Source organism: Lissotriton vulgaris, chromosome 1_1 (genome assembly GCF_964263255.1).
Source record: "Lissotriton vulgaris chromosome 1_1, aLisVul1.2, whole genome shotgun sequence".
In the NCBI taxonomy this organism is placed as follows: Eukaryota; Metazoa; Chordata; class Amphibia; order Caudata; family Salamandridae; genus Lissotriton; species Lissotriton vulgaris.
In genome coordinates, this window is record NC_141685.1 from 1,365,169,127 (window position 1) to 1,365,194,035 (window position 24,909).

Sequence of the window (24,909 nt, forward strand, 5' to 3'; positions counted from 1 at the left end):
GTCAGCAGCTGAATTTCAGGTTCAAATGTAATCAGCCTGATGGAGCAAGGGAGACCCATATGGTTGAGGGAGGGTGAAAGACGCACTGGACTGCAAGTGGGGAACATCAGGCTCAAATGGAGAACATGGAATGTTAAGTGGGCCTATGTGAACTAAATAGAGGTACATAAGGTCTATATTCCACCACCAGGGGCAACTATGGAACACTGCAGATCTGTATTACGTGGCAAACAAGCTACATTGGGGCACAAGGGGCTAAAAGGTCCACTTATTTCTTTTGGGCTGACTACGGTTGCTGTTCCCCTAACACATTCACCCACCCAAATATGTACATCTGCCACTTACCTGTTCTTCAATGATGAGACTGTTTTTCCTAAGCACATATTCCATCAAAGCTCTTCCATTCATATCATAATATCCTTTGGTTGTTAAATTGGATATTAAACTTAAAGTGTCAAGAATAACCTGTGATGAAGCAAAAAATGGTTAGTGAGAAACCCTTTTGATGTATAAATAAAACCAAATCCCACATTCTGGTGAGGGAGCAGCACGGGAGTGTGAGAAAACCATACAATCTCTCCTTCCTTTTTGTTCATAGAGGAAATAGAAATACACTTGTATGTGTGGAAAGCTAGTACCTGGATATAGCCTTTGAAAAAATATTGGAAAATGGTTATTAAGACACTCTGAGAATAAAACTTGAATCAATTTAATTAAACTGTTTTTACAGAATGTCTGACCAAAGCGTGATTGAGGGAATATTCAAACATTCCAGGTGGTGTACTCCTTCTATAGGTGATTGGAACTTGGTAAAAGATTGAAAGATACATTGCAAAAGATGTCTAGGTAGGTTACAACTAGCAAAGAAGCTCTCAGGACCTTGTATTGATTACAAAAATGCAAATGAGAAATCAGTAGGCTGTAGATTCCAATAATGTGGAAATGAAAAAAACCTAGAGTAGTCTGTGGGAAGAATGATGGCCACTGTCTAACTCAACCTGCAGGATTTAGCAGACCTACACTATCCCAACACGGCCAGCAGATAACAAATGGGTTAAAGTACTCAGTGTCCATTGTCCCACACCTTGTTGTTTGGTTGATCAATGTCACTTTCAAGAAATCATTTTGGCTCAAGACCGTATATATTCACAGTCTCCTCTAGTAGCCGGGTTAAAATTCACATCCCTAACATGACTCTGTTCGCTGCATATTTGCACAGGCTGGACCCAATGGCTTCAACCTCCAAAGAATACGTCCATGTTTTATTTCTTTGATTCTTATATTTCTGGTAGAGTTCTGTGTCTGATGTTTCTGGTTTAGTCTACCAAGAATTTAAGGTTTATATCATGCCCTGAGGTTAAAAAATGGTCAACTCAATAAACCTCTCAAAGAGAATACACTAGAGACCCAGTCATGGATATACAAGTTTTTGTTGGTTATCCAAAGAAAATGACTCTGTTGATTTTCCTTCATGCCTATATCCTGTGCTTGCTTACATGCTGAACACGGTGATGCTGATGCTGAAGTTGCCTGCTTTCTCAATTGCACTGACATTGGGCACATTGTGGACATACATGGAGTCAACAGAGTTACATATATTCCAATTTCTACACAAAATACATCTTTTATATCACAATCAGACTTTTCAAATGTGCACATTGAATATTATCCTGTATTATTGAACCATGTTTGGTGAGAATTGTTTCTTAACACACACTTATTCAGCAATTAGGGAACAGGGACTTTCTATGGGATTGGGTCTGAAAATGAGTTGACACAGAGAAGGACAGGAAAACTTGGATATGTCCACTTGAACAGGGAAACAGTAGACACAAGACACTGAGGAGACACACATGGATGGAGGTTGCATGACCCAACACCTGCATGAAAGACCAGCCTTAGGAAAATACAACAGACTGTGGTATACGCACCACTGCAATGAGTCCACGTAAGTAGAGAATACTGCACTATTCAAAAAGTGCATAACTTAAATTAGATTGCGTTGCTAATTATGAAACTGCTTGACCACAGAATGCTGCACACATAATAACTTGATGGTACCTTGTGATTGTCATCCTCAAGCACGTGACGGACAGCATCCAGATAAGAGGCACCTTCTGAATCTATGAAATGAAGCCATACATCAAATGTTCATAACACATAGATATTGTCTTTGTCTAGTACGATCAGGAATAATAGATAAGTAGATGAAGCTTCCACTATTACATGTGCCTACCTACCTGAGGGTCCTGTCAAGTCTTGGTGTGTGTGTCTGTGACTGTGAGCCTCATGGGCCTATCAATGTCTTCCTGTTCTACTGTGCATGTCTGTGTCATCATGTACCACTGAGTGGGTCTGTGTCTTCCTGCCCCATATTTTATGTCCCTTTTTGTTCCTCACCGAAGTCTATGTCAGGATATCTTTCCACAGTGTCCCTGTCCCATTATTGGCTCACAGTGGGAACAATTTATCAAAAAGACAGATGTGGAAATGTTTGACCACTACTTTATTTCTTCACCACGACTCATGTTAACGATGGGAGGATTTATTCTTAAATTACAGTGCTCTACCAGGAACTGTTGGCAGTCAGTGTAGCTGAGGAATATGAAATTGAGGTGATTTGCTCATAGCTGCACCATGTTGGTTAAGTAAGAGGGTAAGTTGGAATTCTAACTTAGGGCTCCACATTCCATGAAAGCATTCAGTCCTTTAACTATCTTCCATGTCTATCGAAATCACATGCTGCCACCCATCCACTGAGAGGCTTACCAGTTTCAGCAAGAAGCTTGCAGAGCAGCTTTATTGTTGTGGCACGGGACTCTGCACCCATATGGATCAAGCTACTTCCAAAATATTTAAGGACCTCACTAGAGCTAGAATGGGCTGCAAGAGTAAAGTGAAAAGAAAAATAGACATACATGAAAAATGACATACAATAAAATCATGCACGGAGGAACTAAACGCAGGGGAGCAGGTCATCAAGGCCAAATGTAAGGAAATTTTCAACGCATATCCAGGAGGTACAATATCAATAGTTTACAACATTTAATGATGATCGGTGGAGCACATGGTACTCATGTGACTACTATAGCTGTATATAGTAAATTGGACAACGTGTTCTACTAAAAAGCTAACAAATGCACTGGGAAGGGAGGTAATTACTGAAGCAACAATAGCTTTTAAGAAGATCAAGTGATGTGCAGAGCAGTGGACAGAAATTAATGTTTCGGAGGACCCGATCACTGGTAAAGACCGTCATATACTTGCAGTATCACAAATATATACATATATACATTTATGACCCAGTGACAGGATAATGGCTGTGGACACCTTGACTGACTCTTCCCTTTCATCTGAACCTCCACGGTAGGGTGCGCAGATCTGTCAATAACAAAGCCATATTAAACAATAATGGAAGCTAGACTATTTGAAAGACAACCCTATACATCTGGAAAGCAAATTCCATTCAGTTGGGAAATGACGGCATAAGAGTTTGTCAGGATTTGTGGGGCCATGATGGTGGAATTGCAAATTCTCAGTTGCCATTCTAAGATTAACGCCTTAGTTTCCTATGGTTTCTGCATGGTTTGGAGACTGAAGTCTCACAACATTGCAGCAGGCAGTCGTACTGAATGCTATTTAACACAGTTGGCACTAGTGACAGCGTCTGCTGTTCAAGGAAATCAAGACAGAGGCTGTTGTTGCACTTCAACTTAGTTTATCTCCAGGGACTGTAAGTGCGTTCCCCCTTTGCATCTCACAGTATCTGGCTAGCAAGGTGGGTTGCATGCTTTTCAGAGCGGGCCTCTTTTGTGCACTTTTCCTCCCTTTTGTGTCCCCAGTTTCTGGTTGGCAGAGTAGTGAGCGAGTGTTTCTGTTGGTGCCTGCATTAGGGTCTTTTTCAGGTCTCCCCGCCACTCGCTGCTTCTGCCGTACCGCTAGCAATAATTTCTTTTTTTTGTTCTTTGCTTGCATTCAGTTCTCGCAGATTGGTCCCCATCAGAGCTGCATGTCTTTTTGGTTCCTGTTCATTGCAAATTCCGCACACCAGCATTACTATTTAGAATTTCATGCCATGGTAGTCAAGTTGTGTTCTTCCTTTTTTAGGTCTTGTGACATAGGCAGCGCATGTGCTGCTCTCGTCTTACGAATCTTCTTGGAATTGATACAATTCCAAAAGCCTCGTCTTAGCTCCACCTTTAGCTTTGATTCGTGCGCGACGTTTGGCATCACAAATTATGCCGATAGCAGTGCAATGAATGCATGCAAGGCATGTAAATCGCTGCTTGTTGCCATCCTGTCTCCTTTTAGCCATGCCTAGCGGGATTGGATCTCTTACCCGTGGCGTGACACAGTAGGTATATTATCAGCTTGCCACACTTTTTTTGTAAGCTTCTTTATTCTCTGCCGCCATGACGGTAAGCGTATGCTTCTCATAATTATTTATTTTGTTCATTGCAGCACTTTTTTTTGTAAGCTTGTTTTATGTAGTAGCTATTAAGTGACACATACTTTTGTAGAAGGGAATACTGAATATTACTTTAAGGGTGATTTGTCATCAATTATTCTGGCTGAACGTGCCACACCTGAACCAGTCATTTAAGGAGTTGTGACACTGGTCTTCGACTCCAGCCATTCTGATGACTGGTTGGTGCCATAATTGCGGGTGAGCAGCCGCATGGAAGATGACTATGTAGGTCTGTTAGTAGGGAAGAGCATGATAATGGGAGACAACAGTTACAACACGGTCTTTACACCGCGATATGTTTACAACGCGGTCATTACAACGCAAGTCGTTACAATGACTTGCGCTGGATGGCGCTATATAGTAAGGAATAGTATGATTTACTATTCCAATACCTTCCCTACTGTTACGTAGCTGGAGTTGGAATAATAAATCATACTATTCCTAAGTCCCTCGCCTCTAGCGCAAGTCGTTCTAACAACTTGCATTGTAATGACCGCGTTGTGAACGTATCGCGGTGTAAAGACCGCGTTGTAAGGTCATACATTCCATGATAACAGCAGGTATGTTTTGACATGAGCACGACATCTTTGTAAGTCATCTTTGAACACGTGTGAAACCTAAAGCAGCATCTTTTAGGTGATTGGATGAAACCGAAACAGTAATGGAAAGAGCGACTCCACTGAACAGTGGCATTTCCTTCTAGAGACAATTGGTAAAACCCTATGATACTCGTGGTTCGAGGTTCATTGCAGGGAACTTGATTCTAGGAGTTTGACATCATGGGATTTTGACAACTTTTTTTGTAGGTATGCTGCTTGCAGGTTAAAGTCCGAGACGGGGACAAGGATTGTGACACAATAGGAGATATAGAGAATGACAAGACAGGTACATGCATTGAAAGTTGGTATGTCTGGGATGCATGAAGATGCTCTTTAAGCCTGAAGGATATTTCACAATAGCCTTGGCTATTCGTCTGAAAAGGCGAGACCTGTGACTTCAGATGTTAGAAGCAAAACCCAGCTCAGATGCGTTCTACCCCGATTGAAGCCTGACACCATCCGGGTATGGTGTGCGACAAGGTGGGTTATGAAGAATGACAGGCAGTGTATGAGGGTTATATGTATTGTTATGGGTGGAGGAAGAGAGACTAGGGCATGAGGACTTTGACATGGCGTAAGGGAGACGGCTTGATGCATGATGACAACTGCTAGTAGCGGAACACCTGCACATTGAGGCTTGCTACCGGGAAGACACAGCGTGACACATGAAAATACTGAACAACTTTAAGTGGGTGATAAGCATGACACTAGTAGGAAGGGGTTAGGAACATTGCATATGTTGAAGTGAGGCGGAATTGCCACTACAATTAAGTGGTGTTTAAACTTTTGACATCTGTAAACAGACACCGACTGAATCACTACTAGAAGCTGGAGCCCCTGCCTGAGCACAATTGCTTCGATTCAAACATCTAAACAATACAGGAAAATAAAGAAACAAGTGTACATCAAACAAAACACACAACATATGCAATTCTTTCACTCACAAATAAAAAACTATGAAAAAGTTGACATTTTAATTGGAAGGTTGGAACTTTTCAAAATGTGTTTTTAGTTCTCAGATTCAAAACAATATGCTAGACTGTTGCAAATCACTTTCTTTTTTGTTCCTACTGCTGGCGTTTTTCGTGTCTAGCAGTGCTCCAGTTGAGGCCACCATTTGTCCAACTGGATTCTAGTTGCTGTTCTTGTGCTGCTCCCACGAATCGTGCTAACAGTACCAACTTAATTTTTAGACTCCCAGTTGCAAATTCCTACTAATTTATAGAACATTAATACATTTTCGATGTTTAGCTAGGTTTGCTTAATTAATTTGCTATTTGATTTGATTTTCTATTGTGGGCAGCCTGAGTAGGTGTTGCAGAATCCAGGTTAAGAATCACTGCACTAGATGGTAGAATCTATATTACCAGGCTGGAGGCATGGCTTTGAAGAGCAATTTTCATGTAACATGAGCCAGGTTGCCACCACGTCGATAGTTACTCCGGAGACCGAGAGCATATAATTAATTAATAGATGTGAAGACCTAGAAAATAGGTCCAGACAGGCAATCTAAGAGGCTGTAATATGGAAAAGGAAAGGGAGAAGAAGGAGAATATGTGGTGGAGTGCTTGAACAGCTCTTTAGACTTCCCTATAGGGATTGAAAGAGACCACAAAGGGGGAGAAAGAGCTCTATGACAAAGCTAGACCTCAGGACATTGTGGCAAAGATCTCCTTGTTTTTGCCAAGATATCCACATACCATCTGAATATATTAATTCTTGCAGAGAGGAGCAAACAGAAGACCATTCAAAGAGGAACCTGTAAAGGGATGGTTTTCCAAGACTTGATACACGACTCTCGGAACAAGTAGACTGTTTATGGGATAGCATGGTTTTGTCTAAATATAAATAAATCTAAAACACTTGCACTGATGCCTGCACAAACAGAAGTGAAGGGATTTAAAAAATAACTTGGATTACACTAAATATTAAAGACTTTGCATCACCCCATCACTGCCAAAGATGGTCCCTGATAAATGGTTAGCATTAGTAAAAGATATTAAGCAGGATCTGAGTAAATGTAGTATGCTCCCAGTCTCTTGGAAAGTACTCATAGCAGCAATAAAAAAAAACAAGCATTGAAAATGCATAGGTCTTGCTTTTGATTAAGTTAAAGGCATTAGCTTTGCTAATGCTATTGTATAGCAAAGCGAATGGCTTTAACTTGATTTTGAATTATGCATTTGGATTGTTTGAACTTATTTGTAGGGTAGTTTCTGTACATATTGACTTTAGGAACCCCAGCTGGATAAATAATGAATTTACTTTGATCGATGACATTAATCAGATGTATATGATATATACTATTTATCATTATTTATATAAGTATATGTTATATAGTAAAGTCTAGATGGACAATTGACCCTCAGAGATAATCATTGTTAGTGATTATATATTTGTTTGTAAACCATTGTTATTGGGCAAATCTTTTCTTTTTCATGTCTCCATCCTTGGTGTACCTCCCTGTGTCCCTTCCCTTGTTCCCTTGTCAGGCCACTCTGTTGCTACCTATTATCAGAGCCAGAGTTGCTGAGAGGTAGACTTATGGGTGGTTCCTGATGATGACCTCTCAACGCTGAAAGATCTGACAGAGGTATTTGCATTGTATTCTTTCTTTGCATCCTTGAAGCAAATTGGTTCATGTAGGCTCTTTATGGGTGATCATTTAATATTTTATACAAGCGAGTTCCCAAATGTTACCCTCTAAAAATACTCTTACTATAAATTGGATTAATGCAGGACCCTCTTTGTTAGGAAATGTCAGTTGTCTCCTGCTGAAATACTTTGCATGTCCTCATGTATATACTTACCAGGTGATGCAGAGCCGTAAGCACGGTTGGCACAGTTTCCTTCAGTGCTCTGCAACTCTTGGTAACAGCTGCCTTCATGCATAACTCAAGGGTCTGCAAGGAGATAAGTCAATTGAGATGAGGCCAAAGGGCAAAATTGAGGACATGGTGAGGGTCAATGGTAAATGACAAACATCAAATTATACATTCTGTATGAATGCTAGAGTGAGTTTGTGTGTGAACAAGCTCTCTTATGTACTAATTCTAAATACACATGACCACAAGTATTTTTTGAAAGGTGACCATTAATATGTCTAATTGTTTCTTCATTGATGGCTCTGTTTTTTTGACTCACAGTGCCTCACACAGGAGTACCCTTTTATAATTAATGCCTGTCAGCAATCAAGATCTCTAATGTCCATAGGGATTTCTGTAGAGGTTACCTAATGGAGTCAGATTTTGGATTATAGACCTTCAAGGAACCACAAGAGGACACATGCAGCATTTAACTGGTGTAACTGTAATAAATGATGGATGGAATGCTGAATGATTCAAACATTCTCCCCCAGTCAAGAGATATGGTTTAAATCCATCATTCTTTTGCCCACTATGCCACCAGAGTTTGGACGCAGCCTTATGCAAATCAGTCTTGACACTGTGTCTCATGGGAACAGTCCAGAGAAAATCGCCAAACCAGGTCCTCACTGGACCAGAAACAAGCATCCTGGGAGCGGTTTCAGGTTATGTCACCCTTTATCAGCCAGGCTAGCTTCAATACAGTGGCACAGTGAGCAAGGGACCCATGTCTGTGAATGTCCTTCCCACTTAGGGTGAAAAGTGTAACTGCAACAAATGATGGACAGAATGCTGAATGATTCAAACATACTCCCCAAGTCAAGAGATCTGGGTTAAATCCATTGTTCTTTTGCCCACTGCTGCACCCCAGTTTGGACCCACCCATATGCAATCAGCCTTGACCTTGTGCCTCATGGGAACAGTCCAGAACGAACTGCCAAGCCAGGTCTCCCTGGACAGGAAACAAGCATCCTGGGACCGGTTTTATTTCACCCTTCATCAGCCAGGCTAGCTTGAATCCAGTGGCACACTGAGCAAGGGGCCCACGTCTGGCGCATACTCATCCCACTTAGGGCGATAAGTGTAACTGCAACAAATGATGGACGGAATGCTGAATGATTCAAACATTCTCCCCCAGTCAAGAGATCTGGGTTTCCTTTGCGTATGTCACCCCAAGTTGGAAGGGTATGCCCAGACGTTGGTCCCTAACTCACTACACCACTGTATTCAAGCTAGCTTGGCTGATGAAGGGTGATGCCCTGAAACCAGTCCCAGGATGCTTGTTTCCGGTCCACGGAGGAACTGGCTTGGCAGTTTGAGCTGGATGGTTCTCACAAGGAACAGGGTCAAGACTGATTTGCATACGGCTGTGTCGCAACTGGGGTGGTGCGGTGAGCAAAAGAATGATAGATTTAACCCAAATCCTTGTGACAGGGGGTGAATGTTTGCATTGTCCAGCATTTCGTCCATCAATTGTTCCTTTACATATGTCGCCCTAAGTGGGTGGGTCCCATGCTCACTACACGACTGGATTCAAGCTAGCCTGGCTGATGCAGGGTGATGCTCTGAAACCAGTCCCAGGATGATTGTTTCCAGTCCATGGAGGACCTGGCATGGCAGTTTGGGCTGGAAGTTCCCACAAGGAACTGGGTCAAGACTGATTTGCATATGGATGGGTCCAAACTGGGGTAGTTTGTTAGCAAAAGAATGATGGATTTGACACAGATTGTTGTGACTTGGGGTGAATGTTTGCATTGTCCACCTTTCTATCCATCAATTAATCCTTTTGCATATGTCGTCCTGAGTAGTACGGGAATGCCCAGATGTGGGTCCCGTGTGCACTACACCACTGGATTCAAGCTAGCCTGGAGGATGAAGGGAGATGCCCTGAAACCGGTCCCAGGATGCTTGTTTCTGGCCCAGGGAAGACCTGGCTTGGCAGTTCGTGTTGGACTGTTCCCTCAAGGAACTTGGTCAAGACTGATTTGCATATGGCTGGGTCCAAATTGAGGTGGTGTGGTGAGCAAAGGAATGATGGATTTAACCCAGATCTTTGTGACTTGGGGTTACTGTTTGCATTGTCCAGCATTCCGTCCATCAATTGCTCCTTTGCATATGTCACCCCAAGTGGGAGGGGTATGCCCAGACGTGGGTCTGGTGCTCATTACACCACTGGATTCAAGCTAGCCTGGCTGATGAAGGGTGATGTCCTGAAACGGGTCCCAGGATGCTTGTTTCTAGTCCATGGGAAGAAAGGCTTTGCAGTTCAGGCTGGATGGTTCCCATAGGGAACAGGGTGAAGACTGATTTGCTTAAGGCTGGGTCCACACTGGGGTGGTGTGGTGAGCAATAGAATGATGGATTTAACCCAGATCCCTGTAACTGGGCTTGAAGGTTTCAATTGCCCAGCAGCCCGCTCATCAATTGTTCCTTTGCAAATGTCGCCCTAAGTGGGAAGGGTATGCCCAGACGTGGGCGCCGTGCTCAATTCACCACTGGATTCAAGCTAGCCTGGCTGATGAAGGGTGATGCCCTGAAACTGGTCCTAGGATGCTTGCTTCCGGTCCAGGGAGGACCTGGCTTGGTAGCTCAGGCTGGACTGTTCCCACAAGGAACAGGTCTAAGACTGAATTGCATATGGCTGGGTCCAAACTGTGGTGGTGTGGTGAACAAAAGAATGATGGATTTAACCCAGGTCTTTGTGACTGTGGGTGAATGTTTGGATTGTCCAGAATTCTGTCCATCAATTGTTTCTTTTGCATTTAACTGGGGCATGCCCTAACGCATGTAGCCTAGAATCACTTCTTGTCATTGTGGGCCCTGTATTCCTAACCACAGTTGCTGAAGGCCCTCGTTTTGGTTGTCCTAGTTCTCTTGGTGATTCTAGTTCTCTGGGTTGTCTGCTATGCCTGCTTCTTATGGCACTCTTGTCTAGATCCTCTTGGCCATTTTAGTCCCTCCCCCCCGTCATGGTCTTCTTGTTCCTCATCCTCCTGCTGGTCTTGATGGTACTAACCAGTTTTGTTGCTCTCCCTTTCCTTTTTCAAATCCTTATTCTGCATTTGCTACACCCATCCCTAGTCCTCCTAATGCTTGTTCTCACGATTCTATTGTTGCTTGTATCCTGGACCTCCAGGTCATGGTCCACTGATTCTCTTGGTGATCCTGGTAATCCTAGTGCTCCTAGTCTTCTCGGCTGCCCTGGTCCCTCTGCTCCTCCTGGTCATTCTCCTCATCCTGGTCTTCCACCAGCAGGTTTTCCTCTTCATGCTCCTGGTTTACCAGCTCTTCCTTTTCCTAGTTCTCCTAATTTCATGTTGGTTTTCAAGCTATCCTTTTTTCTAGATCTCTTCCTCCTGATTATCTTCTTAATCTTCTTTACCCTGTCCCACCTCGTAGTTTTCCTCAAACTCATACTTCTGGTCTTCATCCACATATTCTTGGTCCTGATCTTCTGGGTATTGATAATTGGTCATAAGTGGCCCTCATCCTCCTGAGACCCTTGTCCTGTTGGTAAATATTATCTTTACCATGGTGCTTCTTGCTGTGTCCCTCCTTGTTGTTCTTCTGGTGATCTTGCCCTGGTGTTCTTGGAACTTTTCATCCTTCTGTTCCCAGTCCTGCTGGTCCTCATGATCTTGCTTGTCCTTGTGTTTATGGTCCAGCTAGTCTTGGTCATCCTCTTCCTAGTCCTCTGGATCCTCTAGTGCCATTCCTCCTAGCGGTCCTGATGTTGACCCTCATGGTGATCATGGCGGTGACTGCTGTTCTGTTCCTCCTGGCCTCCTCTTTCTCCTTCTCTTCCCAATTCTCCTCATTTTTCTGTTCCTGCTCCTCCTGGTTTTCCTCCTTATTCTCCTAGTCCTCTTGGAAGTCCTTTTCCCAGTCCTCCTGGTCTTGATCCTCTTGGTTTCCCTAGTACTTGGACAAGGTATTGGCCCCCTGTTGGTCAAGTGACCCAAATCCTTCTGGTGGTCCTGGAGTTCATAAACTTCTTAGTGGTCCTGGAACCCCTTCAACTCCTCTAGTCATCCTCATGGCCATCTTCCTTCTCCTCATCCTGTGTGTGGTCTTTGTAGTGGTCTAAGTCCTCCTTGTGGATCTGGCCGTCTTCTTCCTTCTTGTTCTTGTGTCCTAGTCCTCCTGATGCCCCTCGTTTTCCACTTGCCAATCATTCTCCTCCTCTTTGGCCTCCTGGTTCTGGTATTCCTCATTCTAATTCTCCTCCTGGTTTTACTGATCCTCCCCTTTGTCTTGGGCATGCTGGTCCTCATGTCCTTGTGGCCTCAGTCATTCTAGCAGACTTGGTCTTTGGTGCCTGATCCTCCAGGTCTTTTTCATGGCCCTACTGATATTGTTTTCTCTTCCTTCTTTTGGACATCCAGTTCCTAACCCTACTGGTGGACCTGGTCATTTGCCTCCTCCTCCATTCAGTTGTACTGGCCCTTTTTCTGGTCCTTTGTGAGATTCTTGTACCCTTGTCCTCCTCGTCTGTGTAACCTCTTCACCCCTTAGTTCTCCCTCTTCATCCCACAGGTCCTCTGGTTATCTGCCTGATTCTGCAAGTGCTTCACCAATATATCCTCATCCAAAGTCAACCAGATACAGCCTCCAGTCAGAGGACACACTGAGATTGAGAATGTTTAGATGGACACCATTGAAAGGAAATTAGCCCCTTGTTTACATTTAGACAGTAAAATATAGTCATAATTTGGATGTTCCCCTAAACCCTGGACCTAGGTGCCACTACACCTGTTTCAGTATTAGCATTAGTGGATAAGGGATTTTTCAATGTTCCTCTTGCAGCCCTGTACATTGTGAACCAAGGGAGTGCAGATGTGCCTAATAGGGGGAGGGGTTGCTTAGAAGAGACACCGAGGTGACTTAGAGGCTGTAGCTGCAGCACATAAGATGGGTGACTGAAAGCAGATTTAGGAACACATTTAGGTTCACAGATGTTAATGAGGAGAATGATCACCTGCAGTGAAGGCTCAGAAGACTCATCAGGGGAACAGCCTCAAATGTGCATGGCCAGTAGGGTTTACACCAAAATGTTGTCATTTGTTTTTGGTTTGTAGCTGGCTTTCAAATTTTTATTCTAAGTGGAGGATTTCAAAAGAAGGCCCATAAGGGAATCGTAACACCCTGTCCTTTGAACTGTAAGAGCTCAGACCAGGCAGAAACTGAATCACTTTGGACCTCAACATTAATCTTCTAGTCTCAAGGCTCATAAAAGTATATTTCTGTGCAAATGAAAATTGGCAGATTCAAGAAGTAATGGTTCCAATAGCGAGTCCACCAAGGTCTGTCTCTCTTGCTTTTCCAGCAAATACAATTCACACCCCAGTAACTGTAGACTATTTAATTTGCAAAAATATTTTTTAAGTTCACATCGCAACCACAAATAGTATTCAATAATGCAAACACATTATTGATTTCCAACATGGTACATTTCAAGGGCTCCTCTTAAGACTGCTTTGTTTTACCTGTTTGGTCACCAGGAGTGTAATGCAAAGTCATTGTGATCTTTAGTGAAGGTCATTTATACATTTACTTGGACTGTCTAACTTTTATTTCAAAGGGTGTATGGAGCCCCTCAGACTAGAGAAGATACAATGGCACACAGTTTGTTCTAAGAGGTCTTCTTCTTCAACCAACTTTATTTAGTTTCAAGAAACCATAAAAGTGCACAGGACAAAAGCAATATAAATATATAAAAGCACAATAGATACGAATTACAGGTCATAGCAGTGTAATATATAAAACAATTACATTAATAATACATTGATTGTGAAAATGCTAAAACAATACTAAGACGAAAGCCGAAGGGGCAAAAACCTCAGAAAAAGTTCTAGGAAGTGGGCTCATTAGGGGTCGCCAATGTTACCTGTGTTATCTATATTATTGTCTAGTATGGGGAGGTCAGAAATATTCACTAAAATAGGTGGGGTACTAATGAGCCCTGCAATGATTGAAATAATATAATTTTCAAGCAATAAAACATAAATGGATGTCATTATACTGATACATTTCACCTAGCTGCTCGTCCTAATGTAATGATAGGAGACTTATATTCGATTGTGCGATACAATCATACAAGTACATAAGAGAATCCATCAAGGTAAAGAAATGTATATGAATAGATTCATATGGCATACAATACAAGTGGTATTGTCTCCTATCGTACCACTTTATGAACCCCTCATATGAAACATTGATACTTTATAACATATTAATTGCGAATTTAGAAGTTGTAAAAAAAAAAGCTGCCCTGTCCCAATCAAAGGAACCAATTAAAAGAAGTGGATTTGAAAATTTGTGATGGAGATGTTCAAACATAGGACATATCACGATGTGCAAAATATCACTTTTAAAAGACAAATTACAGGAACAAAATGGAGAATCGGTATACTTAAACCATTTTTCCTCTGGATTTAACAACTGATGAAACAGACCCAGCCTAAAAAAGTTTAAATTTTGGTTATATCGGTGGGTAGGTTTTTGGAGTATTCAGAAATCTGGGCGCTCAACTATTCACGGTATGGTTTTGACTTCTTCGTGGTACCGAGGTAGGTGCTTCTTGGTCAGAGGAAAACCTAAACCTCTGTAGAGAGAAGTGGATAAACCACCCCCTTCTTGTGTTAATTTGGCAAAGAAACCAGAGCACACTATATATTTTTTCTCTTTTTGTTCTTTTTTGTCAAAGTATCATCTTCATCAAATTTTCATTCATTCAGGATAGATCACACCAAATGAATTTTTTAAAAGGATTTTATTTGTGAACAGTGTCTACTTCTCAGAGATCACTGTATCAATCACTTAAGCCTACACGTGTTTCATCACAGCATGTGGCTGTGACTCATCAGGGCTGATCAAATGATCAAAACTCGTGGTCGGGGAGCCAGTGATAATTCCAACCCGGTCCTTGTCGGGTAGTTTGTGTGGTTGATTCAGTTTATCGTAAGGAAACTGTTTATCGGTTCGCAAAATTCTTAGGTAATCTCAGGCCGTATGCAGCCACGGTCCAGCTTGTAAAGCTTCTGTCTCCGAGTGCACAAAAAGAGAAAAAATATATAGTGTGCTCTGGTTTCTTTGCCTAAAAAAGTTAAAAGACAGTACTGGTGAACAGGCTTCCCATAGAGTAAGTATGACTGGAACTGTCTTAAACATGATGATTTTTTTAAATAATGGTTTGGCCAGTGATAGAGCTTCTCTCTTAGCAGCCTGGAACTAACTGTCTGTTGGACTCCTCCCTGCGGTCATGTGCATTCTTGTCAGCAAGCGAGTGAGGCTGCGGTGTTGGAGAGTGGAACGGCCGTTTGGAAGTGACATTGCTGGATTTGCCTCATTGTAGCCGTAGCCCTAACCGTAACTCCTCTGCCACTCCTCTGAGGGCTGTGTTGGGCGCTCCCGCTGCTGGTGCTGCTCCTTCAAGAACCAGGCGGTGTGTGCCACGGTTGCTCACGGCCTCTTGCAGCCTCTTGCGGCAGCAATTGCAGTTGCAGCTGAAGTGATACGAGCCAAAAGCCCTTGTGCCGGCAAAGAACACGGAGCACCAATGTCATCTGGAGGTGAGGAGAAGAGAGAGGGGAGAGCTAAGCTGAGGGGAGAGCCGTGGTCAAGTACTTTCGCTTAGTTGCGGCCCCCTCTTGACTACCACTTGACCCTCTTGACTCTGCCCAGCCGATCTTCAAACCCTGATGGCCATAAGGCCCTATTTCTCTTTCTCGTCCTGCTGCCTCAACTCTTCACGAATTCCTGCCTGGGGACCCGTGCAGAGGAGTAAACGGTAGTCAGGAGGACTAAGTCCCCTGAAATCCAGAGATGCAGCATCAGCCACAGTAGAGCGGCCGTCAGGCTAATTAGACGGGTCGCGGGACCAGCAGGTTGGGAAGCCAAGCACAAGCACAGCCACCATTAGTAGGTGGCTGCTAAGTGAGAGACCCGGTAGCCAGCAGAAGCGGCCCGAACAGGACCGTGTGCAGCTTGCAAGCGAACTGCATTGTCCCCACTTGTTGGCCCCGATTGCCTCCCACTTCTCCTCTTGCATTCAGGAGCAGCATCGCAGAAACAGGAAGGAGAGCAGATTAGCAGCAGAGAATAAAACAAGGGCAAAGCGGAGTACAAAGACAACGAGAGATGGTAGCAGCTCTGTGGGGTTAAGAGTTCTTTCTTGTCCTGTCGCTGGGGGTTGAGAGACTCGGGCCCCCGGCTTCTTACTGCACCTAGTCCAAGAGGGGTTCCAGTAGGTGTTTCTCAGTGCACTTAGTTGTGGCTGACCAGCTGTCCTCTGCTCTCAGCGTCTATTCCTCCTTGCTGGTGAAACTGTCTGGTACACTAAGATGCAACTAGAGCCAACAAGCTGAGGAAATATAAATTTTATGGTCAAGTTGTGTTCCCTAGCGTGTACCCCACCGTCTCCATGTACCAGCTTAAAGTGCATGTAACTTCCCTCCTGTGCCAGCTATGAAGACGCAAATACATTTGCGTCCGACGTCAACATGTCCTCTTTCAGACCCACCCTGAATGGGTTGAATAGTCCGTTCCTAAGTATGCTATGCCAACGTCTTTTTGTGGTGTACTTTACACGTTTTTCAGCTCTGGCAAAGTAGGCCCTGAATCCTGCCATCGAGCCTCTTTTTCTGTTTTCTGACTCCGAGAGCCTCAGCCCAGGCTGTCTCTGTACCCGTGAACTCTGACTTACTTCCAGCGCGGCCCACCGCGCTCAGCTCAGCCTGCTGCCTGCCAAGACTGACTTCAACCTTCGAATTATCTGTTCCGCTCCTCGAAAATACATTCCTGCCTACTAGCTTAAGTAAACATCCCCCCAGCTGCAGAGCAAAAGGGCCTGGCCTCACTGTCTCCATGCAAGTAATTCATAGCTTCTGTTACCATGCTCCCCTGAAAGGCCCATGCCCCCACGCTTCTCATGCAGACACTTAGGCGCTTATACACGCACTCACAGTCAGTATAGAATAGCTTCTGCCCCAGAGACCTTTTCCGTTCAGATAATATGGTTCCCAAACATCAGATATCAGATATGATAGAAGCACAAGTTGATCTGACATGCCAGACTTCTGTCTCTTTCTGTCAGTGTAAATGTCAAGTCCCCTGCACCCTCCAGTCTCACGTCAATCACACGTCATGCAGCTGCGCGCGCATCCAGGCCTCAGATTTCTGCTGACATTACAAAATTCTGCTTTGTTGCCACCCCCTTGTGACACCTATCTGTGACGTTTCTAGCACACACCTCTATGTTCACGCCCAGTTCACGCCTTCTAATTACGTATCACTATCACGTGGATGCTGTTATCTTGTTTCTCTCAGCTGTTACGCCTACTGTATTGGTTTCTATTGTACGATTTAAGTATATAAGCTATGTATTGTCAATAAAATAATGCTCTATCCCTTCCTGAACCCCTTGTGGTTGCAGGAACATGATATCCAGCTCCGGAACGATTCCTTTTTAAGGAATAAAACCCCTAAGAACTCTAACACCACGGACTCTGTTTTTTTCTTTCCGATTGAGTTATTATTGATTAAGTACTTACCTGCATAGAAATTAAGACGGTAAATTAAATATTTACGACAAAGCAGATCCACTGGAAGTGAAACTGTGAGAAGTTGGCCTGGCATATGCTGTCCACTATTCTAGTGGGCACCTTGCACCAGTCCAAACGACCCTTATTGATGGTAGGTTTAAAGATAACCTATATAGAAAGATATCCTAGTGGTAGCTGTGGAGAGCAACCTTCAGGCTAAGTCTTGAAGGTATGTAAAGCAGCTTGTTTTGCCAGTCTATAATCTCATGAATGACCAATTGAAAGGAGAACCACGCTAGGTATATATATAACATATATGTATTTATTCTAAACACATCCCTCTAGTCTCTTTATGAGGTTAGAGGCGAAAGTACATTTGGTAAACTTATTTAGCACACAATATATGATTAGCCCTAGGGGCGTAATAAACCATATACTAAGAAAGTAGTATAAGAACTACAATAGACATAGAGACAAGGCCTAGGGCCTGTAAAACCTCTGGGGCAACCAGGAACCATCCAAGGAAGTGACAGAGATGACCCACGGGGCACACGTGCAGTGTCTAAACACAGCCGAGAATCACCATTGACTTCTATGGAGAAAGTTGAGGTTAGAATTTTAAAGATTAGGGACACTTAGAAGTGGACTTGGAGCAAATCCATTTAGAACTAGGCAGTTCTAGAGTCAATACCCACGGGAGCACCGGAGTACTCGAGTTACATCACCCGTGGAAGCCGGGTGCATAGGTGTCTTTTTGTGTCAGGTTTCGTCGTCGTTTTCTATGGTGAGCTGCGGAAAAGAGCTGCAGCGACCAAGTAGAAAGTGTCCGGATGGATCCAAGGGTGGATCAGAGAGATGAAGAACCTGAAAGCAGAGAGGACAGAGTCTGGGTTACTAGCCAGTGACCAGGAAGGCGATGAGCAGATGCCCACCGATGTCCGGTGATTTCAGGTGCAGAAGGTGAAGCTTGACTCTTCAGCAATGAGGACCAGGATGCCTCAACAACAATAAGGAGCTGGATTTGAGCAGTGCCATGAGGGATGTCGAGTGCTGTGGTGTCGGTATCTGGATTGGACCCAACAAGCCTTGGCAACAGCAACCCATGTAGAAAGCAAATAAATTGGCTTCGGTGCAGACCAGAAAGGTCTGAGGGACTCACATTTTGGAGGAGAGTCGGGGCACATCTGGAGCAATCAGGGAAGCCCAAGAAACAAAAGAGTTACCTTCATGGGGACCCACCAGTCGACGGCCCAGGGATCGCAAAGTGGGCTCAAGCAGAAATGTTTGAAGCGGGCTCACGGAACACTAGAGGAGTGTAGGCCCACAATCTTCAGTGCAAATGGTGCTCGGGGCTTGGACTATAATTAGCCCAATGCACAACTTTGGGAAAGCTTGGTAAGTTGATGCACTAGCAAATGTGCATAGTGTCCAGGAGTTCCGATTTCAAGTCACTTGTGAGGGCTGCGGGTCTCAGCTTTGCTGGGATCTCATGTCGGCCTCGGGGAAGTCTGGAAGTCTGTGTCCTGTGTTGCAAATCTGTCGGGATCCGGCGGGAGCCTTGGAAATGCAGACCGGCAAGATGCTTCTTTGGTGCCGGTTTGAACAGGGGAGTCACTCCTTGACCACAAGGGAGATCCTTCCGTCTTCTAGTCGAAATAGAATGTCAAAGTTCCAGGATATATGTTGTAGAGTTTCGTCCAGGTATAATCCAAAGTATTAAGGACTGGGTTCCTATACTTATTCTAAGTTTAGTGGTTGGACTTACTCTAGGGTCCCAACTACTGGAGGACCCAGGGAGGGGGTGGTTACACCCCTTTCCCCTTGTCCATTTTCGCGCCAGAGCAGGGGCTGAGTGCCCCTGCAACTGGTTTGAACCTGGCTATGCACAGGGACACCAAGTGTGTCCGCAGCACTGTCTGAAAAGCATTCTATAAATGCACCCATCCAGCCCCAATACACTAAAGCCTACCTGGGAGGTGGTTACACCTCCCTGTGACAGGAAACCTATTGCCCAGGCCTTCCCTGCTGGAGTTTTGTCCAGCAGCAGGAGGTCAGGCCCGTGTCTGTGGCTGCAGCATCCATTTTGTGATGCTGGGGTTCTTTTAAACTATTACCAGTTAGGTAAGTGTGTACATGTCTTCTCCCTGCAGAAGGGTGGAATTCTACCCCCGCCGCCAGGACTGGTGGGGTGTAGGATTCCAAAGTGTTTGACACCAAACACATGTTTCCATACAGCCATTCCAAAGTTAGCATTTACCGCGAGGTTATAATGCACTTAAGAGTATATGGTCTGGCTGCATCACAGAACAGCATCAGAGAATAGATTCCGAAAGCTGCAGAGTGGCTCAACTCATACTTGGGCACCCTCTCACACAAAACCAAGCACTCTGCCTTCAGGATTGATAAGGCCTGCCAAGGAGTGACTTATAGGTTTATAGGTGACAGTGTAGTAGTAGTAGTAGAAAAGCTTTATTCAATTTCACAAAATATAATATCATAAAAGCGACAATTCATTTGTTAAGTCAAACATTCCAATGAATTACAGATGAGAACAGTAATTAGGTTCATAATAGTTTTAAGAGCTAATTAAACTATTCCTTTTCCTCAAGATACTTTTTAAAAAACCTGTCATTGTTCCAACACAGTATGTATCATTTAAAGATTGTAGAAACAATAGAGCCCGGCGACATTGATGCCATGAACCTTGTTTTTTTTAAAACGGTTTGATCCATCTTGTCCTTTCTGTTGAATAAAATTTACCAAAACATATTACATGCAGAGTAGATTAGTCTGATATATTATCGCACAGGCATTTGCAGAGCATTCTGGACCAATCGTTTACTTTAGAAAATGTAGTTAAGCGAAAGAAATAGTAGAATCTAAATCTTGTCAGGATATACCTATCATAGCCCTCCTGACACTAAACCAAATAGGGTTGAATTGAGGCCAAGACCAGGGTGAGTTGGTGTTGTAATACCGTTTTTTTATTTCATTCCACTCCTAGCCTTAATGTTTCTAGATGGTTCCAGCAAAGTGACTTTAAATCTTTCCTCGTTATGTTGTTTAGGGAGTCTGGCTTATGGTAAAACTCTGGTCTCCCCAAGTCATTTGTAAACTTGCGAATATAACACAACCATGGAATGTTGGCGGCCTGATCCAAACCCAAGGAATCTTTAATTATATCTCTATTTAAAACTAGGACAGGTGAGGTCCAGGCTCTGTGCTATAACAGTATTGGTTGCATGCTTATCAAGTCGCTGACATGGCCGATGCCCAGTCCAGAATGACAATTAAAAACAGGAGTACATTGAGTAATAGCTAAAATAAATCTTAAAAAAGCATTTTCTACTTTTTGAATGGCTGAGCTATCACAGGCTCCCCAAAGGCCTGCTCCATAAATAGCTGTGCTTATGCACTTAGCCTGATAGATTTTTAGCAGGATTTCTGGTGGCCTTTTCCCCATTTTTCTTGCAAATATCATGAGTGCTGCCATTGCTCTTTTAAACGACAATGTCCTGCTTCTAATAGCTGGTCCCCAGGATCCCGATTCTTCTAAAATGATGCCTAAATAGGAGAATGTTTTAGTGGGTGCAAATTTTTTTCATTCCCGGCGAACAGGGCGCAGGATCTATCCTTGCCCCTCCCACAGGTCATAACAAACTTTTTTTAACATTAAGTTTCAAGCCCCTATTATCCATAAAGTTTATATAGGTGTCTAGTGCCGTCTGAAGGCCAATTTGTGTTCTCGCCATTAAGACGGCATCGTCGGCATACAGGAGTGAAACAATCTGTTTATGGTTAACCTGGGGTGTGTCTCGTACTTTGGCCACCAGTTCTTTTTCCAAATCGTTGGTATATAAGGTAAAAAGGAAAAGGGGCGAGTACGCAGCCTTGTCTGACGCCTCTCCTCACATGAAAAGGCTTGGTACATTTACCTTTTAAACCAAATCTCACCTTGGCTGTAGCACCTGCATAGAGTTGTCTTAAAAACAATATAAGTACCTCATCCACCTTCATGCCTGATCAAATCTGCCATAAACGACTATGGATTACGCAGTCAAAAGCAGCGCTTAAGTCGACAAACGCTGAGTATAATTTGCCTCCCTTAGCCTGAGTATGTTTTCCATGTAAAATGGAAAAATTTAGCACCTGCTCTACAGTGCCCCGCCCCTCCCTAAACCCGTATTGTACTGGACTTAATACGTTAGTATCTTCTGCCCATTGTTGGAGGCTGCTCAAAATAACCCTGCCAGTAACTTTCATAAAGGAGTCAAGCAGGGATATAGGACGTTAACAGGAAGGATTATCCTGGTCCCCCTTTTTAAATATAGGGATAATTACTGATTCGGACCAGGTTTTAATGAAGCCCAACTTGCAACTTGATTCAAGAACTCGGGTTAATAGTGGGGACCAAAGTTCAACCAAGTACTTTAATAAGTCGATCGGGGTGCCGTCGGGGCCCGGCGCTTTACCTCCCTTACTTTGTTTTATGGCTTCTAATACTTCCTTGTTACAGATATTAATTTTAATTTGTGCAAATTTTTCTGGACCCTCCTGGGTTGCGATCCCCGTGTATGCAATTTTATCAGTCCCCCCAGGATTATATACTTCTGCGAAGAAGTCTACCCACAGATCTTCTGATATAGCCACCTCAATTCTCGCCCCATCCCCCGTGCTAAAAAACGGTGCCTTAACTGCTCCCCAAAAGAGTGAGCTATCCTTCTTTAACGAAGCATCATATAGATTGGTCCAAGCCAGCTTGCATCTCTTTCTTGCTAAATAGTATTCCTTCCTGCAACTCCTAACTTTTTCAGAATCCCTCCTCGTACTATGTGAGGCCTTTTTCAGTTGGGAGTAGGCCTTTGTACAGTCAGAGTCGAACCATCCATTCTTGTTGGATTTAAAATCTCTGTTGGGGCGCTGTAAGATTCTTTGGATTATCCTTGTAATATCGGCAAAAGAACCCATATGTCTAAGTGTGATGCCTCTTCCTGCAGACACTTTAAAATTGGAGTTATAGCCTCCATGATTATTTTCTTATTAGTGACCGCAGGGTCGCTCTTAGCCCATCGAAGGGAATACCCATTTTGTCTATACAATACGCACCCTTGAGTCCAGGCTAAGCTCTCTACCAGCGAGCTTGCCTTTTTATGAGGGAGTAAGATGTTAATACTGAGCGGGAGATGGTCACTGATCCCAACTGTATGGGTAGCGAAATCCGCTACCCAGGTTGCGTAGCTGTTTGAACAAACAATGAATCGATCAGGGTACTGAGTCCTCTCCCTACAAATGTTGGACTAAAATCAACAGTTAGAGAAACCTAGGTTATGTGTTGCCATGACTTCGTTAAAGCTGCCGCCCCCATTAGTGTGAATAAAGTGGGGCTGGTGGTCATCATCATCAACCTCACAATCGCCACATCCACTCAAGAACTGTTGGCAGAGGTTGTGATGAAAATCGCAGCCCTATATGAGGATGCAATCCTTCCCTGAGTTATCGCTCACACTCTTAACGTCCTCATTGAGTCACGGAGCCTATCACAAACCTGGCCCTTATCCAGATTATTATACATGTTAATGATTGTTAACTCAACCAGTGAGGACATTTTGATGACAATAATTTGGTAATAACTGGATGCTTTCACCATTTTTATCCCAACTGCCCCCAAAAGATTTGTGACATACACACAGATCCCACCTTTATTCCTTCCATGACTTGAGTAACCCGCAGGAACATGAAACGTTTTAAAACCGCTAAGATGAATTTCCTCCAAAGACCATGTCTCCTGCAGGCAAAGGATGTCAACATTTTTAATGAAATCTACCCAAATTGGGTTAATAGTCTTGGAACGAAGACCGGAAATATTCCAAAATACTACCCTCGCCCGTCCCTTTACAAACGACTCTTGGGTGCCATGGGTAACCACACTCCCTGCCCTGTGTTCCTCCCCAATTGTTACTATGGAAACCGGGGTGACACCTCCATCACTGCCAGAAGTTCCAGGGCCTAATTGCGGCAGTTTGTTCAGCAGTACTTTTTGTGCCTGTTCTGAGGTGGTCATTCCCGTGTCAGCATCCACGGGGGGTAGAAAATGGGGAGCAACCAATTTTAAGGTTTGTCGTTAGCATTCCTAACCTCGTAAATGAATACTCCCTCATGCCCTGGGTCTTCTATAATTGGGGGCGTTGGGTAGCTGGTTGAAATACTACATTCCCGGGAGACCCTTGCCAGTATAGGTAAATCTACTTCATCTAGCGAGTGTAGAGGGGCAAACCTATTTGTAACTTCCAAATTATACCTCGGTGGATTGTTAAGAGGGTGACCAAAGGGGTGAATATTAAACTTATTTGGCATTTTGGGATAGTAGAAAAACCAAGTGGGAGCACATTTATGCCCGCCGTCCGCCTTCTATTATCCCCGTCCCGATCCAAGATTTCTTTGACTAAGGGTGGGGAGGCAAATGATAAAACTAAGCAATCCCCAACAAAGGACTTATTATTTGGGGCAAGCCACCTTACTCGCTTTGCCATTTTAAATGAATGTAACATATCTCGTGTTAATCCCGTTTTCTGACCCAGGAAATGAATAGCTTTGTTTCTCAGTGTTTCCCAGTTTTCCCTCACCCCGTCCTCCACTATCGGAACGTTGGCCAAAACCAACGTATAGGGAGCTGCCGCGGGTGGGAGGTTCAGATTTGGCAAAAAATAGCCGTCATCTTGGTAAGGAAGTGTACTACTCCCTGTTTTTCCAGGTCCATCTACCGTGGGCATGGAAGAACGATGCCCACTATTATTTTGACTGGCAGAAGTGGGGGGCCTAACTTTGTGCGGATTGCAAGTCCGGCTAGGCTGAGTGTTGCTAGTACTACTAGGAGCAACCTGTTTACTGTGTACCTCTTTCCCTTGCACTGTGAGTATTGTCAAAGTGGACTCTATCTGTCCCAATCTGTTTCCCATCAAAGTTATAGCTTCTTTCACGAATATGGTGAGATCAACTATTGACTTCATGATGTCTCCATAATCAGTGTAGTTTTGGCCCTTGCTTAAGCGTTCATCGTTAGTGGATTTGTTGGAGGGGATGATTTATTAAGGGCAGGAGGCAGGAGGGGCCAGGAGGACTCAGTGCAGCAGCAGCATTCAGAAGCCGCGCTGGCGAGACCGTGAGTGAGAACTAAGGGGAATAGGGCGGCTTAATTTGCACCGGGGCAGTCCTGGACCTCTTGCTCTAAAACAGGAAAAAACATACATATGAGCTTTTGGAGACTGAAGCTTGGAGTTGTACGGTTTATTTGAAGACACAGCTTCTAGAAATAATCAGTGATAGCATAAACACCACATAGTACTTGGTCCTGTACCCAGCATTCTCTTGAAAGTCACATGGACCAGTTTGAAATTACAAAGTACAGTTTAACATTGCTATGAGAGGAGAGAGGCTTT

General features: G+C 43.8%; 1 protein-coding gene across 1 annotated transcript in view; it reads right to left on the bottom strand.

The window, feature by feature from the left end:
• LOC147749189 (maestro heat-like repeat-containing protein family member 1) overlaps positions 1-11,407 on the bottom strand; it is a 58,723-nt gene extending 47,316 nt beyond the window's left edge. Inside the window, exons 1-4 of the mRNA XM_086929552.1 lie at positions 11,314-11,407; positions 2,770-2,883; positions 2,062-2,123; positions 346-465 (exon numbers count right to left, since the gene is read on the bottom strand). Coding sequence (XP_086785678.1) covers positions 346-465; positions 2,062-2,123; positions 2,770-2,883; positions 11,314-11,407 — 390 coding nt within the window. The remainder of the gene's footprint in view (positions 1-345; positions 466-2,061; positions 2,124-2,769; positions 2,884-11,313) is intronic.
• Between the last annotated feature and the right edge of the window lie 13,502 nt (positions 11,408-24,909).